The sequence below is a fragment of the Paracoccidioides brasiliensis genome (genome assembly GCF_000150735.1).
Source record: "Paracoccidioides brasiliensis Pb18 unplaced genomic scaffold supercont2.1, whole genome shotgun sequence".
In the NCBI taxonomy this organism is placed as follows: domain Eukaryota; kingdom Fungi; phylum Ascomycota; class Eurotiomycetes; order Onygenales; family Ajellomycetaceae; genus Paracoccidioides; species Paracoccidioides brasiliensis.
Window position 1 is genome coordinate 1,840,328 of NW_011371358.1, and position 14,240 is coordinate 1,854,567.

Sequence of the window (14,240 nt, forward strand, 5' to 3'; positions counted from 1 at the left end):
TGTTTGTACAAATATTGCGCTTTTGTCTTTGAGGACAAAATATTATAGTTTGAAATCCGCATTTGATCTTTCCCAATTTCTGATTCGCGAGAGTGGTTGGCTGGCAACCCGTTCAGTCAAGTCGGATTTGAGATATCTTGACCTTTCAGAACATAACTCATATATTGTCGCTAGATTAAACGTAAGGCTCTGAAACGAATGGTTGTTGTTCACCAAAGATTCAAGGAGCTCGCGAGACTGCATGCACCCAACAAGGTAAAGTGTTAGCACGCACTATTGTCTCATGGAAACAAAACATCATAAACTAAAGGCTAATTACCTCATTCAACTTCCCTGTATACAATAAGCACACTGCTAAATTTTGTGCAATTAGAGCTTCATCTTCTTCTCCAACGTGGCTTGCCCGAAGCGCTTCCCACCCGGAGACTGCATCAGCATATCGACCCTCTGCCATGCACAACAAACAATGCAGGACACCTCCTGCCTCAATAGGAGAATTATCCAACAGTTGTCGTGCCGCTTCGACATCTCCCACTTTGAGATATAATAGCGTCATCCGTGAGGTCATTAATGCTTGTTCCTTGGGTGGGACTTTCAGGTTTGCAAGAGATCTCCGTGCAGCGTCCAAGTCGTTCATTTCTATCAGCGTATTTACTACCCTGATCCTCAAATCTGCCAGTCTAGACTTCCACACCTTCCTCTCGTCCTGTCCAAGTCCCTTGTGCGATAAACGTTTTCTAGCTTCTAGCCCAAGTTCATACAAGCCACTGATACCTTTTCTCGAGTCTCCAAATCCAATGCTTTGTAATCTCGCAGCAAGGACACGAAGGGGCCATGGGACGATATGCTGAGTCTGAACACCTTGACCAGCGTCGCTAGATGTCCCCTCAGCCTCTGGCTTGATGTCAACATAGTAAAAGTCCGAACTTAGATCCTCCAGTGCTTTCGCCTCTTGTGCCGCTAAAAGGGTATTCCCAGTTAGCTCTAGACAAGCTAGGCGAATGTATAGGAGTGAAAATATCTTCTTATGATCGTCGTGGGATAGGGCGGATGACGTTAGAATAGCCGCTGATAAATGCGCCGCAAGAAGGAAGTGACCATCATTCAAAAGGTTTTCGAGAGTGGCCAGGGAAGTTGGTAAGGGCTCATCCGGAGAAGGAGTGGGAATCTCCGAACGGAAAGCTGGTGATATATTTAGTAAAGAGAGAGGATGGTAGATATCGGGCCGTAAAAGGTATGCGAAGCTTTTATCCGTAGAAACGGATAGGGCATCGTCAATTGACAACATCGATAGCAGAGGGAGAGATGCGGGAGACGCGCTTGTGCATCCCAGAGGAGTGCGGGATTGGGATCGTATGGGGACGGTGGTAACCGCCGGCGCAGCGCTGAATTTGTCCTTATCTCAGCCAAATTTCATAGTGATAGGAAACTGAAAGTAGAATAAACCTTACTCATCTGGCGCATCCAAAGGCCCCTTGGTAGCGCTTCGCGGGCGAGTAGCTAAGAAAACATCGTTAGTGCCTGGAATCGGACGGTTTGATGATTAGAGTAGATATATGTATGTTAAACACTGTACCTTTTATTGATGCATTACGCCGATGTCTGGAACCTGGAGACTCCATGGTTGTTGATAACAAAATGGGGACGAGTTCAGTATTGGAGTCTGGGTAGTTTTCAGCAAACGCTATTGAATCTCAATAAGTCTCCACGTAAACAACACCAATATTTTCGTCTTCTCTGCCAACTTCAAGAAGGTCTGGGATAATATATATATCACCCCTCCAGAGCCAGCAACATCTGAAATGTTCCGTTCCAGGCACAACACACACAAAGCGTAATGGCAATTGGTTGGGCACCGCAATTCTGCCGGGCGGTGAGTTAACCCTTCCGACGCACGGACCGGCCCCTGTCCCTGCCCGGAAATAAGATAACATCCGAGTCCTCAGCAACATCGAACTGTTGACGTTGCTGCTGCAATCGCCAATAACAACAAAATCCGCTGTCAATTGCCACGGTTCATTGACCGATGTCGCCGCCGTCCAGCTTGTGAATAACAGAGCTCCGCATGCCCATCCGTGGCCCACGGTACCGCCCAACCCTCCAAGTCGTGGAACAGAATTCCGTCTCCCAATTCTTCAATCCCCCCTGTTCTGTGGTTCAAAACAACAAAATGACTTCACAAAACAAGTACTCCGTTATTCTACCCACCTACAATGAGCGCAGGAATCTGCCAATAATCTGCTGGCTGCTCGAGAAAACATTTAGAGAAAAGTATGAATCCCCCCTTTGGTTTGCCAATGTCTAGATTGAAGCTAAGTTTGGCTTGCAATCATTTCTAGTAACCTAGATTGGGAGGTAATTATAGTGGACGATGGGTCTCCGGATGGAACACTTGAAGTTGCAAAACAGCTCCAATCACTCTGGGGCCCGCAGCACATCATTCTGAAGCCCCGTGAAGGAAAGCTTGGTCTTGGAACCGCTTATGTCCACGGCCTGAAATTCACGACAGGCAACTTCGTAATTATCATGGACGCCGATTTCAGCCACCACCCAAAGTTTATTCCCGAAATGATAAAAATCCAAAAGGAAACAAGCTGCGACATTGTCACTGGAACTAGATATGCTTCCCGCGGGAACCTGCGTGGTGGAGTCTACGGCTGGGATTTGGTCCGCAAGCTCACTTCACGTGGCGCAAACTTGATTGCCGACATGATGTTGATGCCCGGGGTCAGCGATCTGACGGGAAGCTTCCGATTGTACAAGAAACCTGTTCTCGAAAAGGTTATTAAGAGCACGGAGAGCAAAGGATATACCTTCCAGATGGAAATGATGGTTCGAGCAAAGGCCATGGGATTCAAAGTCGAGGAATGCCCGATTACGTTTGTTGACCGTCTTTACGGCGAGAGCAAACTTGGTGGTGATGAAATCGTGGAGTACCTGAAAGGAGTTTTTACACTGTGGCTGAAGGTTTAGCGAAATTCTTTCATTTTCCTACTTCTCCCTCTCTTGTTCCATTATGTGTTGAATTTGTATCTCCGCCTGGCAAATTAACGTGGGAGCGGATGACTGTATGTTGCCAAAAGTCAAATGGTGTCCTAGTTTTCTCAGGAGGCTCTGCAAAAATATTTTATAACCATGGCTTCGTCTGCTTGTAAATAATACCCATTCTATAATTCTACTGTTGCATATTTAATACCGTTCCTAGCATGCCATTACCATATCGCAGTTTCAAAGCGATTATCAATATGGTAGCTATTCCAGTCAAGCCAATAAGTAACGTAATAACAATATGGTAAATATCAATTCTCCATTTCAATATTTCGTAGAAAAGCTTTGACCCTCGCAACCAGTTCTTCCCGTTGCGGAGCTTGAGCGGGTCCACTCGGCGAATGAGTAGCTCCGGCAATTATACCACTACTCGGATCCCAAATATGAGGATTGGATGAACCCTTTGTAATTGCTGCTTTCCACCTCTGCAATTGTTTTTCTTTATCAAGCCAAGGGGCTTCATATTCATCGGCGCCCCCTGGTAAAACAAGTAACGATTTATTCAGTAGACCACGAGTAGAGACCATCCCGAAAGTCTCTTCAAGTCTAGCATCCGTAAGATCGGAACTAAATAGATCATCCTCCCAGGGAGCTTCAGGGCTATCAGGACTTGCCAAACTCAGAAATCTTTTAGCAGAGATGGCGGTATTGTGGAATCCCATCTTCTCAAGCTTCCAGAGGGGTAAGAGAGTATCCCTGTCCTCCACTGTGCCTTGGTTTTTCGCCACGGCAACAAGGTCATCGTAGATTCTCTTTAGTTCCTCCGGGGATCCTTGCTCGTTTCCTGATTGCAGTGCGTTGAGGATCACTTCTCTGTCGGAAACAGGGGCTTGCATTATAGCACCGTCCACAGCAGGCCGCGGCTTTGAAGCTTGGGGACCTGGATTACGGGAATAGAGATAATGAAGCACATCCTGGCTTCCAGTGGAATGACCCATAATCACAATTTTGCCCGGGCCATGCGCCGTAGCTTGATCGGACTTTTTGGAGGATTTGTATGCTTTCACATAGTCGACACATTTACCTATCTCCTCGACGTCATTGTCTAGACTACCCATCCCCCATCCGCCATATGATGAGGAAAGAAGTACCGAAAACACAGACCAGCTTCCAGATTGAAGACCCGCGAAGATATCACTGAGGTACGGTACCGTGAAGAATCCGTCACCTAAGCCGCCAATAAATAGCAGGCTGTGGGGTTTGTGGTCTCCAGCGTCTAGCCTGGACACATATTCAAAAGCTGTGAGTCCTGGAGTCTGGCAGTGTTCTCTAATCAGTTCAATTACTATGAGATATAAGTGATGGCTACCTCTGGGGGCGGATTTCATACATAATTGTGCAGGATGCCTGGCTGCAGACCCGCTTCGAATTCATTCGCCATTTCGGAAATAAAGTGTGCAAGGCTTTGCAGACAATCGTAGTGCAATAGTTAAAATAACGTTTATAATTATCTCATGTTTGATACAATATTGTGTCCATTTTAAAATAGTCACGTCTTGTTAAAAATTGAATTGGGGTAGGTCGAATATTTAATTGAGCGTTGATGGAGACAAGGGCTGAGTGTTTTCTGGGTGAGGTTGGGTGAAACCTTCGGCACTAGTTAACCTGCACCATCTCCTATTTATCGCGAACCCTATAAAGAACATCCAACGCCACTCGTTTGAAGTCTTCCACTGTTTATCAACAGATCAAACGATGTGCTCCTGTCTAGAAGATATGTGCTGCCGTTAATGATAACGTGGAAACTTCAAGTTATTGGTGGTTGAGGAGTCCCTCACGTCAGCTCCTCGGATATTTATATTGGATGTGTATTGAATTTGACTACGTAACACAACTAACTGTTTCGGTATATTATGGCTTCGTCGCCAACCAGAAGATCTAGGTGCCGCCGCACTGCGGTTCCTAGATATGTGACGGATGTTTCCGAAGTTGCGGGGCTTGAGATTGGATCGTCGCAAGGTGAGCGGTTTAGTGACGAAGAGGATGAAGCATCTGAGCCATTTGAAGATACACGACGGGAAAAGCGTCGAAAGGATGACGATGATGAATACGAAGAAAATGGTGATAATTATGTCGAAGGTAAAGTATGTCCTAATAATCGATTCGTATGGGAAATTTTTTATTCACTTGTTGAACAGGCTTGGCCGAAGAAGATGACTTAATCTCTGCTTTAGACTCTGATATTAAGGAAGATAAGCCGCCAAAGGCTCGCTCCATACCTATCGGGCGTGTTGATGAGCAAGATGCTTTGGCTACCCATTCAAGAGGCATCTACAAGTCGTCAGCACATGGTGCTAAAGTCACGTACTTGAAATTAACTTTCGGGGCTAGCGATGAAGACCTGCTGCCCATGGTGTACGCCAGGGTTCGGTGGACTAAAGGACGAGATGTGACATTTCCCAGTAGGGAGACCTTACGAGGGGCGTTCAACATGTCCACTGATGAAATTGGAGCTGCCTTTGGTGTGAATGGAGACTTGTTTCGTAAGGAGGCGACAACTGGCTGGGATTGGTATTATGATGAAAATACCGGTGGTCGGTTTAAAAAGAGACAGCGAACAGGGACCCTCACAGCAGAAGAGGGTAAAAAGTATTTGCCTAGAGCAAATGCAAAGAAACACACTGTGCTAATGGGGCCTGCATCGTCCCAGAAAGTTTTTGAAGTGGGTGTGGGCGAATCGCTTGACTTTGGAGAAGCATGGAGCGAAATCAGGCCAAAGGGTAAGAGGGCAGGACTCTCGAAAAAAGGTGATAGACAATCTCCTGAAATGCCGGATACTCATGGGTCTCCACCACTCGAAGCGGAACAGATGTCACGGATAGAAAATGCTTCTACGCGTAGGCCGCGGAGAAACCGTGAAGGATGGATTCTCAACTTAGGGAACAAGATTCAGTGTCTATCATGGGCTCCAAACTGTTCAGGTACTTCGCAATATCTTGCGATAGCTGTTCCAATATCAGATTTACAAAAGCAATTGATAGATGGAACTTCTTCACAAGGAGCCCCGGCGTTTACACCGTCCGCGCCATATCCGTCTGCTATACAAATTTGGTCGTTTGAATCTACAAAGGAAGAAGATGATGTTCGTCAACTTGACATGACTGTTAAGCCGCGTCTACGACAAGTAATATGTACTGATAATGGTGATGTGAGGCGCTTATCCTGGTGTCCAATGGGCCGTGAAAAAAGAGAGGAAGACGAAACTGATGAAAAGGTCAATATTGGACTTTTGGCGGGGATCTGGGGGGATGGAACTGTTAAGGTTTTAGATGTCCAGTTGAACAAGACTGCCAGCGAGGCAGAATATGGTTCGTAAACACTGCTGTTTTAATCGAGATAATCAAAAGCTAACTCTTTTACCAAAGTCCACGTCCACGTTCCAGCTTTTGTGTCCAAACCACCATTTACGCTTTGCACCTGTTTCTGCTGGCTTTCCCCAAGTGACCTCGCTGTTGGTACAGCAAATGGCTTTGTCGGAGTGTGGAACTTGTCATCGCCATCCAATGTCAACGAACCAGAGGCAACTCCACTACCGTATATGTACATTCCAGTTCATAGTTCCTACATACTCAACATCACCTCGTCATACCCAACATATCCGCATATGATTGTTACGACTGGCATGGACGGTAAAACCAAACTATTTTCCCTCCTGGATCCCAGAGCCGACGTTACAGAGGCTTCGCGTTCACGGCTGGGCTCGTATGAAGTATCCTATTCACCGTTGTTGCGAACGTACATATGTTCTGATGACACGGAATTTGTTCGTATTCAGCCACTCCGACGGTTCTTCTCCACATCCTCTATATTGCAAACCTACGACTTGGTATCCGCAATTGCCTCGGGGAATTTATGCCATCCATCCTTTCTGGCCGGCAATGTCAGCGGCACTGTTTCGGTCACAAATCCTCTTCGTAGGGTGATGAATCCAAAGGAAAAGCACTGGCAACAGACATGGTTTACCCATGAATGGGTCCCCGACAAAACTGTGGAAAGCGGCGCTGAACAGAAGGGCGCTTTGGTTGGTCCCGGGGTCAGCAAATTCTACGACGGGTTTAAAGCGGAGATACCGAAGTTGATCAGAAAGCTGACAGGAGATAGGAGGATTGTCAATGGAAACCTTCCGGTGTCGATTTTTGAAGAAGGGACTGCGATTACCGGACTTGCTTGGAACCCGAATAATGAGTGTGCGGGTTGGGCATGTGCTGGGATGGGTTGTGGGCTACTCCGGGTTGAGGATGTAACTCTCCGATAGAATTCTTCTGCCCACTTTGGAGGAGATATTGAAGATGTTTACTCTGTCGCATAAAATACACCTACATAATTTCAATTCCCTGCCAAATACGGAGTAGCTGCTCTGCATGAATATCAGTACTTTTCACAAATAACGGAACAAAGTAACTAATCAGAGAAGGTTGTTCAGCTTGTCCCATAGCTCCTAACAGCACAGAACCGCTATAATATCAGATAAGGTCAATTATAGAGCGATATCACAGCTTTTCTTGAGTGTTCCATTCCTTTCCTGAATATATACGTAGCATCCTGTAGTCCGATCCAAGGATCGAGTACGGTTTCCACGCTAAATGGTCGTCGACTCTCAAGTCACGAGTTTTCTAGGCTTGTCTTGGTGTCTTGGCAACCATTGCCTCTGATTATGTAAACATCTCACATCCATCCGGACATTTCTTTTATTCTCTCTCTCTTCTGTCGCAACAACAGTATATACGCTATTCCCACGGTTTCATGCAACATTTCTTCAGCTAAAATTCTAACCAGAATTAGGTTGTTGATTTTACTTTTATTGATGTGGGAATGCTCATCTTTATTAACCGTGACAGTGTGTATTCTCTCAGATATTATGAGCAAAATTGGGGGGGCTGGGAATTCCCAACCACCCATCTCCATACAAGATAACCAGGAGTGGATCTAACCAACCTCTGCAATTTGGCAATGGAACAATAATCATACTAATTTTTATTTTGTTTTTCTTTTCTTTTCTTTTCTTTTTTATGACGCGTTTATTCTCTCTGCTCTTCTCTGCGACCTCGATCTTCACTTATTTAGCTCCATTCCACCCGTATCAGTTCTCTTCTGTTGACAACATTACAATTGAATCTAGGGTATTTCATCTTTTAATTCAGCAGATTCTTCAGTGCCTTCAAGGTTGGCTACAGTTCCATTTGCCATGAGGCTGTACATGTTAACAACATTGTTCATGGCGATGTTGTCTACGTTGACGACTTCGCTCCCACTGTCTCCCAAACCACAGCGAGAGATCGCCCGAAGAGCTCGATACTCAGTCGTCCCCGTTAATGGAGACCCAAAACCTACAACGACAACAGAACCAGCAAACCCGGTCACGACGCCCCTTGGAATTACGGAAACTGTCTTTTCCACAATCACAGTAACTGTGTCCCCTTCCCTTTCGCTCACACCCAGTATGAGCCCGTCAAGCGAAACACCGTACCTAGCGGCTCCTACCATCACGGCATCAGCTCTACATCTTATGTCCCAATCCCCCATACCCACCGTCAGCTCACCAAGTGAAACACCGTACCTTGCAACTCCTACCGTCACCACATCACCTCTACATCTGTCAACGTCCTCCGCATGTTCATCCCCAACTTCGACCAACGTTTTTTATGCGGCCTTGTCTTCATACCCACCTCCGCCATACCCTTACCACAAGCCAGGGCCAACGGCTGGGCTGGCCTTGCACTCATCGCAAATTGCGGTCCCAATTTCCTACCCCACGGCATCGCTAATGCCATTGCCGGTACACATCTCGAAGACCGGAACGTATAACCAGCCGACTGCAAACCCTAGGTTTCTCAGGTGAAATTCGAAAATGAACTGAAATGTATTACGATCTATTTTAACAACGGACGAAATTTCGACTACGTGGCTAAGCGCGAGATGCACAGCCTCGACTGAAGGGTTTAATTTCCACGTTTTACCAGGTCTTTTCCTCTCAAAATTTTTCTCCCCCTTTCTCCTATTTTCTCCCTATGCTCTCTCTATATGAGTGACTAAGGTAGAGACGGGCATTTATCGGTGCATGAGACTTTTCGGGCTCCATAGAAACTGAAAAAGCAATCACGGGAGGCATTGTGAGCGTGTTATAGAATATATTATATGGCTTATATGATTGGAATGTATGCATGTATGAAAAGAGATGGAGTTGAAGTATTATGTGTTTGCTCCATTCTATTTCTTTTATTTTAATGAAACGAATGTAATGAGATGAATTTATAGATAATGATATTAAGATAAGCTTCTTCACAGAATTAAAATGCCTATTGAAATATTTAAAGACAGCTTTCTGAACAAGTCTACAGACTCTGTCACTAATCTATGTCCCAGTAATCGCAGGGCACCACAGCTAGCCATTGAGGGCTTCTGCGGAACTCATACATTTGTTGTGATCTTCCTGTCTGAGGACTTAAGGAGAAACCTTGTCCACTGGTTTAGCATACCGTCCATATACATCGATTTGCTACCGACGGAACCGCTATATCTAACGACAGGAGACTGGGTGAGCTCGGTTGGAGCCAAAGAGGCCTGGACCAACCCGGTAATGAGATATCCTATCTCACGCTTTTCATAGGATTTTCATGTATCCTGCTGGATATTAGATAGCTAATGCCGCATCGTTGCATCGAACTGCGGGGACTCCGCATCTGACCAGAGTAGATAGCTATGATTAGAGCCTTTTTATCTAAATAGCTAAAATGACAACTAGAAGAGCATTATGCGGCATAGCCTCCCAACGCCATGTGCAACAGCAATCGAAGAAATATGTAATTCTGATGGGCTTTGAATGACCCTGAAGCGTGGTTAATGTATGAGGTTCCAACTGGCGCTGGGTTGGGTCTCTTTCCGGAATAACAAACATCCATAAAACTCAAGCCAGAGCCAATGCCAACGCCAACGCCAAACCAACGCCAGACAAACGAATTCCCATACAACTCCGGCTAGACAAGACAACAACAAGCACAACATCATCAGTCTCCCCGGGAACTCTTTGATGTGAGTGAGCATTGGGTCTGCATCTGCAAGCCCACAGTCAAGTTTTACTATTGTCGCCTCGTTTACGTTCTCAAGCTTGACTTAAACAACTTCGGACCCATTGGTCCCGCTGCTGCTATCAATGGCCAGCCCGCCTAACATCTCAGAGGAACAAAGCCGCTTGCTCGAAGATGCCCTTGGGGTCGTTCGACAGCAGTCGCATATGATGCGAAGATGTCTTGAGACTCCTGGAAAGCTGATGGACGCACTGAAATGCGGGTATGTGGAGGGACGAAGGAACGAAGCATAGCGGAACAGCGCCCGCTTGTTCAATCGGCGTTGACAGTTACCCCAATATGAGAATGTCGCTGCTAACAAATTACCCCCACCCCAATACCAGGTCGACGTTAGTTTCAGAACTCCGTACGCCTAGCCTTGGTCCAAAACAGTACTACGAGCTGTACATGGCTGTTCATGACGCCCTCCGCCACCTTTCCGTCTACCTCAAGGAAAGCCATCCGGTCAATCATCTCGCCGATTTATACGAACTGGTGCAATACGCTGGAAATATCATCCCGCGCCTGTATCTTATGATCACTGTCGGAACTGTGTATATGGGCATTGAAGATGCGCCGGTAAAAGAGATCATGAAGGATATGATGGAAATGAGTAGGGGCGTTCAACATCCCATTCGCGGTTTATTCCTGAGATATTATTTGTCTGGCCAAGCGAAGGACCATCTACCCACTGGCTCTGGAGACGGCCCGCAGGGTAATCTACAGGATTCAATTAGTTTTATACTTACCAATTTTGTCGAGATGAATAAACTCTGGGTTAGGCTGCAACATCAAGGACATTCGAGGGAAAGGGAGCTCAGAATGCAGGAGAGGAAGGAGTTGGAACTACTGGTTGGAAGTAACTTAGTGCGATTGAGCCAGCTGGTGGATTTGGAGACATATCAATCTGTAATACTACAGCCTCTTCTGGAGCAAGTCGTCCAATGCCGAGATGTATTGGCGCAAGAGTATTTGCTGGAAGGTAGGTATTGCACTCTTTACCCCTCATTGGAAAAATTGGATGTCTGATTTTAGAAACGACAATAGTAATGACTAAGGTCTTCCCTGATGAATACCACCTACATACTCTTGACCTCTTGCTGTCCGCTATATCTAGGCTTAACGCGCATGTTGATATGAAGAAAATTGTCATAGGCCTTATGGACCGATTATCTGCTTACGCGGCACGGGATACAGACAGCAATGATACACCAGAAGGCAAGCAAAAAGCGGAGGAGGAAGCAACTGTCAGACTACTGGAAAAATTGCGACTGGCTAAAGAAACTGAAGCGAGATCCGGTGCGGATAGAGTGGATTTTGAAGAAGATACAAAGAGCGCAGAAGGAGAGCCCAATAAGGAAGAAGATGCCACAGAAAATGCCGAGCAGGAAGCTGCACCGGTCCCTAATGGCGAAAGCGAAGAGAATCCGAAATCAAAATTTAACACCGATTTCAAACTCTATGAAATATTCTACGAGCAAGTTGTTAACTTGGTCAAAACGAGAAACATCCCGATCCACGACACGATAGCCTTATTGGTATCTTTAGTGAGCCTTGCACTGTAAGTTTCACTTTCCGCTCGCGATTTTGGCGTCAACTAACAAGAGACAGGAGTATTTACCCCGAGCGATTAGGTACGGAGACACTGTTGCCCGCCCAAAACTTGTCGTCCAGATTTTCTTATTAACAAATCTTGTAGAATATGTCGATCAAGTTCTCGAATATGCCACAAAGAAGACAATGGAGCATGCCGATACAGCTGACCTACACTCCGTTCCTGCGCAGTCGAATCTGTTAAATCTACTCCTCGCGCCAATCCGTTCATATGTTTCAATTTTCACTGCGCTTTCGCTCCCAAACTATATCCCCCTTTTCACTGCCCAATCATACTCCACGCGAAGAGCTGTTGCCGGTGAAATTGCTCGAGGGATTTTAAGAAACAGAACAATAATCTCAACATCAGAGCATCTTGAGGGCGTGTTACAGATTTTGAAGGTCCTAATAAAAGAAGGTATGCAGCAGCCGGTGGGCTATCCAGGCATTCAGTCACAACGGCGTGCAGGAGAGACAGAAGAGACAATTGAGGAACAAGGATGGCTTGCACGGATAATCCATTTCATCCAAGGCCCAGACAACGACACCCAGCTTAAGGTGAGTGTCGCAGCTATGCTTAATATGTTCTCCGTGTTAACGATGAAATAGCTTTTGCAAGCGGCCTGCAAGGCCTATTCGGAAGGAAACGAACGTATCCGATTCACCACACCTGCTATAATTACGTCTTCACTGAAGCTGGCCCGAAAATATAAATCGCGTGAACATTATGATGACAACTGGCAAGCACAATCCTCAACACTCTACCGATTCATGCACCAGTGCATCAGCAATCTATACCAAAGAGTAAATCCCGGCAGCGCTGAGCTGTCTCTTCCTCTCTTCGTTCTTTGTGGCCAGGTGGCCGACCAGACTGGCTTCGAGGAATTCAGCTATGAATTTTTCGCACAAGCATTTACTATATATGAGGATTCAATAAGTGATTCACGAGCACAGTTCCAAGCCGTATGCATCCTTGCGAGCGCACTGCACGGCACAAGAGGATTTGGAAAAGAAAATTACGATACCCTAATTACCAAGGCTGCGCTGCATGGTAGCAAGCTTCTGAAGAAGCCGGATCAGTGCCGCGCCGTGTATCTTGCAAGTCATCTTTGGTGGGCCGTTGACAACCAGCAGAAAGGCGAAGAGGAGACGAAATATGTAAGCACTAATATCTCTAATGCACCACATATCTTTGATATCTCTTATCAAATAGTTTATGCATGATAAATTAACCTACTACATTACTTTCATAGCTATATCGCGATGGCAAGCGGGTCCTTGAATGCCTCCAAAGAGCTCTGCGCGTAGCGGACGCGTGTATGGACACAGCTGTGTCTGTGGAGCTTTTTGTCGAAATCCTCAACCGCTATGTATACTACTTTGACCAAGGGAATGAGACTGTAACAACTAGATACCTGAACGGGCTAATTGAACTTATCCAATCGAACCTGCAGACAAGTCAGAACGATGGAGTGCCAAACTCCAGCCTTGATAACCCAAAGCGCCATTTCCAGCGCACGTTGGATTATATCAAGTCCCGCGATTATGAGGGTGTAGTGACCGAGCCAAGGATATAAAATTTTTATAGAGTCTGGCTGTTTCTGTCTTGTTGCTTCTTCTTTTCGCTTCGCTCTGATTCCTGTTCGATGTGGCTTTCCTGTACATGAAATAGATGATGAACTACAGATCTGGGGACTTAATTCTACTTTTCTCTACTGTTCTCTCTTTTTGGTCTGTTTTTATCTTTATCATGGTCTCGTTCTACCCTTGGGTGCATGTCAAAAACAAGAATTGTCTATTTACCATCTCGTATTATTTAGTCAAGGGGAGTTTGTACGCTACCAACCTTTCATTACTAGTCACTATTTTGTTACTCGTATATACTTCCCTGCCCTCATCACCGACCTACTTAGGTTTATTCACCTTAATTCCATGTATTTCCAACCTAAATACCCTATCTATTTTTATGTAGAGAGCGGGGATAATTCTTTTCCACAATCGACGAAAATATAACGATACGTCACCCAACACAATGAAACAACATTGTTAGCCTAAGAGCGAATTGTTCTTTTTAAAAGGCCTAACGTGGTGGGTTGTATATCGTCCTAAGGACATGAGTTCTGCTGTTGTTGCTACGCTATTCTCCACTCACCACTCATCAATCTACCTTTCAATATTTTAAGAAAATATGTTAAACCCACCTCCTATCGTGTAAGCACCTTTCAACCTATGTGTCATCAATTTCCTATTATGCCTCCCACAATTAACTGTCAAGTATTATGAATCTTTGAACCAGAAGCCGTCTAGAAGTCACATGCTTTCCAACTTCCCGTAGCTGGCTTCTTAGGTACTATTTATAGGGAATTCATTCCCTGGAGCTGAACAGTAAGGGATTGCAGTTATGGATATGGTAGGCCCCCTCCAAATTCGAGGTAGCTAATACGCAACTTGCCGGATGTCCAAGGGCCTCTACGGACCAACCTGAGTATGTTGTGTAGCTATGTAGTTGGTTTTCCGCCATTTGTCGTTGGGAAT

At 45.6% G+C, this 14,240-nt stretch overlaps 6 protein-coding genes across 6 annotated transcripts; 4 read left to right on the forward strand and 2 right to left on the reverse strand.

Annotated features, from left to right (window-relative positions):
• Nucleotides 1–42: 42 nt before the first annotated feature.
• Nucleotides 43–1,622, reverse strand: PADG_00548 (uncharacterized protein; the record flags this gene model as incomplete). Its single annotated transcript, XM_010758092.1, has 4 exons — nucleotides 43–237; nucleotides 320–1,385; nucleotides 1,452–1,500; nucleotides 1,577–1,622. 4 exons carry the CDS (start codon nucleotides 1,620–1,622, stop codon nucleotides 43–45), a joined length of 1,356 nt encoding a protein of 451 aa, XP_010756394.1.
• A 443-nt stretch (nucleotides 1,623–2,065) lies between these two features.
• On the forward strand, nucleotides 2,066–2,973 carry PADG_00549 (dolichyl-phosphate beta-D-mannosyltransferase; the record flags this gene model as incomplete). The annotated part of the gene is made up of 2 exons (XM_010757579.1): nucleotides 2,066–2,271; nucleotides 2,340–2,973. 2 exons carry the CDS (start codon nucleotides 2,066–2,068, stop codon nucleotides 2,971–2,973), a joined length of 840 nt encoding a protein of 279 aa, XP_010755881.1.
• Nucleotides 2,974–3,299: 326 nt separating this feature from the next.
• PADG_00550 (uncharacterized protein) lies at nucleotides 3,300–4,429 on the reverse strand (the record flags this gene model as incomplete). Its single annotated transcript, XM_010758093.1, has 2 exons — nucleotides 3,300–4,304; nucleotides 4,379–4,429. The coding sequence occupies 2 exons, from the start codon at nucleotides 4,427–4,429 to the stop codon at nucleotides 3,300–3,302; spliced, it is 1,056 nt and encodes a 351-aa protein (XP_010756395.1).
• A 472-nt stretch (nucleotides 4,430–4,901) lies between these two features.
• Nucleotides 4,902–7,303, forward strand: PADG_00551 (uncharacterized protein; the record flags this gene model as incomplete). The annotated part of the gene is made up of 3 exons (XM_010757580.1): nucleotides 4,902–5,127; nucleotides 5,187–6,356; nucleotides 6,414–7,303. 3 exons carry the CDS (start codon nucleotides 4,902–4,904, stop codon nucleotides 7,301–7,303), a joined length of 2,286 nt encoding a protein of 761 aa, XP_010755882.1.
• Nucleotides 7,304–8,233: 930 nt separating this feature from the next.
• On the forward strand, nucleotides 8,234–8,887 carry PADG_11113 (uncharacterized protein; the record flags this gene model as incomplete). Its single annotated transcript, XM_010758411.1, has 1 exon — nucleotides 8,234–8,887. The coding sequence occupies one exon, from the start codon at nucleotides 8,234–8,236 to the stop codon at nucleotides 8,885–8,887; it is 654 nt and encodes a 217-aa protein (XP_010756713.1).
• A 1,311-nt stretch (nucleotides 8,888–10,198) lies between these two features.
• PADG_00552 (retromer subunit VPS35) lies at nucleotides 10,199–13,282 on the forward strand (the record flags this gene model as incomplete). Its single annotated transcript, XM_010758094.1, has 7 exons — nucleotides 10,199–10,335; nucleotides 10,457–11,094; nucleotides 11,160–11,673; nucleotides 11,724–11,746; nucleotides 11,812–12,263; nucleotides 12,315–12,863; nucleotides 12,959–13,282. 7 exons carry the CDS (start codon nucleotides 10,199–10,201, stop codon nucleotides 13,280–13,282), a joined length of 2,637 nt encoding a protein of 878 aa, XP_010756396.1.
• Nucleotides 13,283–14,240: the final 958 nt, after the last annotated feature.